This window comes from Cryptomeria japonica, chromosome 6, assembly GCF_030272615.1.
Source record: "Cryptomeria japonica chromosome 6, Sugi_1.0, whole genome shotgun sequence".
NCBI classification, from domain to species: domain Eukaryota; kingdom Viridiplantae; phylum Streptophyta; class Pinopsida; order Cupressales; family Cupressaceae; genus Cryptomeria; species Cryptomeria japonica.
In genome coordinates this window covers 575,929,525-575,932,626 of record NC_081410.1, presented here as the reverse complement: position 1 = coordinate 575,932,626, position 3,102 = coordinate 575,929,525, and the positions used below count along the sequence as shown (strand labels likewise).

The following is a 3,102-nucleotide window of genomic DNA, read 5'->3' as shown; positions in this document are numbered from 1 at the left end:
TTGTAGAATTCATACAATTCAGTCTCATATAAGTATCGTGCACACGTAGTCAAACCTAGAATGAGCATCTTAAGCCTGCGTATACAACCTTAATTAATCCATTGCTCTTAAGAAATTGGGAGACGACCAAATTAGCATTATTGAAGTCATCTATTATCTGAAATGAAGCTCCAGTTCCTCAACTCACGGTTCAGACTTCCTCGTCAAAGGAACGTACATCCCATTTTCGCGAGGGTCTAAAATAGATCTATGTGGTGTTTAATAAATTATGATCGAAAGCTTATGAAATTCATAAAAATATGAAAGATTCCAGGTCGCAGCACGTTCTTGTGCACTTGACTCTTCTCTGGTTCGCAGCACGTTTATTCGGTCTTAACTACGTGTATTCGGTGGTCTATCTAATATCTCCCTCCTTTAAAACTAGCAAGGATCATAGCTTTGGACACCAAGTATTTCTTCCATTTCAGGGCATCCGTAATTAAGGGAAAGAAAGAAAATGGATCTTTTTTTAATTTTAGCTCTTGCTGTGCTTGTTCTCTGAGGGAAAACCAGACCATCATTTCAAAGAATGGCACTTTTGAGTTGGGATTTTTCTGTCCCAACGGAACCACCAACTGGTATGTTGGCATCTGGTATGCCCACATCCCTGACAAGACCATCATTTGGGTGGCTAACAGAGGAACTCCCATCAGAAACATGCCCGGCGTTTTATCTCTCTACATCTGGTTATCTCACTATATCTGATTTGCAAGAAAATGTCATTTGGTCGAGTAATGATACTCAGCAAGCGAAGGCATCAAGGGCTTCTATACTGGACACTGGTAATTTTGTTCTTTTAGACGCCCAAAACAGTTCTCAGACTGTGTGGGAGAGCTTCGAAAATCCCACCGATCATTTTATGCCTACCATGAAGCTCTCCAAAGGCTTGAAATTGTACTCATGGAAGAGTTCGGTGGATCCAGCGCCTGGGCCTTTCTTTTTCACGTTGAATCCATCTCCAGGAAAGACAGACATTTTGGTGCAGTATAAAAGTAGTGTTTCCTATTATAGCTCAGGAGAATGGACTGGTAGATCTTTTACCAGCACGCCAGGGGAAACATCTTATTCTGTACTTGTGCAGGAATTTGTAGTGGTTTCTCCGACAAATACGTACTACACATATTGGCTTTCACCCGAAGCCAGTTCAATGATGATGGCGAGGGAAGTTCTCACCTCGGATGGTCAGCTATCATTCTACATATGGGTTAATAATATAAGCTGGAGCCTGCGTAAAACTTCACCCCAGACAAATTGTGAGGTGTATGGTGTATGTGGGGCTTATGGAGTCTGCTTCACCCAAGAAAACATTAGGCCATGCAGCTGTTTGCAAGGCTTCCAGCCAAGAAACGCTACTACCTGGAGTTCTCAGGAATGGTGGTCAAGCGGTTGTGTTCGTCGTACTCCATTAAACTGCAGTGCAAGTGGCAGCACAGATGGTTTCCTCCAAGTCAGTAATATGTCCTTGTCAGATAAGGAAGCGGCTCTTCAAAATACCCAAGAGTCGACTCTACAAGGATGTAAAACTGCTTGTCTCAACAATTGTTCCTGCACGGCCTTTGCTTTCATTATTTCTAATTGTAAATTGTGGTTTGGTGATCTGTTAAGCATGCAGACTAATTCAAATGACGGTCAGCCCTTGTTCATTCGATTAGCTGCTTCTGACGTGTCACAGTTGTTAGCTCATGCAGAAAAAAGCAGTACCAGAGTAGTTGCACTCTCCATTTCAATTCCTTTGGGGGTTGCCGTTTTGGGTACTCTGTTCATTGTTTCATGGCTTAATCAGCGTAGGCGCCGGAGACTGCTTCATAATGTCGACGACTACGACACACCAACATCGATCAGAGCATTCACCTACAAAGAACTCAAAACTGCAAGTAATAATTTCGCCCATAAGTTGGGAAAGGGAGCATTTGGCTCTGTCTTCAAAGGAACTCTGTCAGACAATACACTTGTGGCCGTGAAAAAATTAGAGGGTTCCCCACAAGCAGAAAAGCAATTCCGTGCTTAAATAAGCACCATTGGAAGTATTCAACATGTAAATTTGGTGAGGCTTCGGGGATTCTGTGCAGAGGGAACTCATAGGATGCTTGTTTATGAGTACCTGCAAAACGGGTCTCTCAACTCTTTCTTGTCTGGCAAATCCAAAGAAGATGACAGGGTGCTAGACTGGAATACCAGATTTGGAATCGCTTTAGGCACTGCAAGAGGTCTATATTATCTCTATGAAGAATGCAGAGATTGCATCATCCATTGCGATATCAAGCCAGAAAATATTCTTCTCAATGCAGATTTCTCTTCAAAAGTGGCAGATTTTGGGTTGGCAAAGCTTGTTGGTAGAGATTTCAGCACAGTGCTTACGACAACAAGAGGAACGAGAGGATATTTGGCGCCCGAGTGGCTGACCGGCATGCCAATAACAGCAAAAGTGGATGTATACAGTTTCGGCATGACCCTGTTGGAAATAATCTCAGGCCGACGAAATAATGACTTGAGTTTGCAGGAATCACAGCGCTACTTCCCCACCTGGGCAGCAACTCAAATTCAGAAGGGAAACGCGATGGGTATTGTGGATGAAAGAATTGCAGACAAGGCGGATATTGAACAGGTAAAAAGGGCAGCCGTGGTAAGCATTTTGTGCATTCAAAAGGATGAGAATGGGAGGCCAAGCATGGCCCAAGTTGTGAGAATGCTGCAAGGCATAATAGAGGGTGACATGGAACGATATGAGAGGTCCCTGCAAGCACTCGTCGATGATCACTGAGAAGAATGGAATTGAACCAGTTGTGGTTGTTTATGTTGGAAGAAGTAATTTCTCCTACGTTTACAGTCTGTTAATCTGTTTAGACTGTTTGTTTACAAATAAGGAAGACTGCTCATTCCAGTACCTTCTCCTCCATGCATGCAGTCAATTAAACCTTAACTGCAAGTATTGCATTGATGATTTATTGTCTTCCCACGTTTCTTAGTAGTTAAGATTAGTTTCATCACATTTTCTAGTAAAACGGTGGATTGTTTCTCCAGTCTCATGTAGATTTGTTGAGTTAAAGAGTGTTTGCGTTATTC

General features: G+C 42.6%; 2 protein-coding genes across 2 annotated transcripts; both read left to right on the top strand.

Annotated features, from left to right (window-relative positions):
- Positions 1 to 568: 568 nt before the first annotated feature.
- LOC131062909 (G-type lectin S-receptor-like serine/threonine-protein kinase At2g19130) lies at positions 569 to 2,047 on the top strand. The gene has a single exon (XM_057996654.2). The coding sequence runs from the start codon at positions 569 to 571 to the stop codon at positions 2,045 to 2,047; it is 1,479 nt and encodes a 492-aa protein (XP_057852637.2).
- A 75-nt stretch (positions 2,048 to 2,122) lies between these two features.
- Positions 2,123 to 2,800, top strand: LOC131062910 (G-type lectin S-receptor-like serine/threonine-protein kinase At2g19130). The gene has a single exon (XM_057996655.1). It carries the CDS (start codon positions 2,123 to 2,125, stop codon positions 2,798 to 2,800), a length of 678 nt encoding a protein of 225 aa, XP_057852638.1.
- The last annotated feature ends 302 nt before the right edge of the window (positions 2,801 to 3,102 follow it).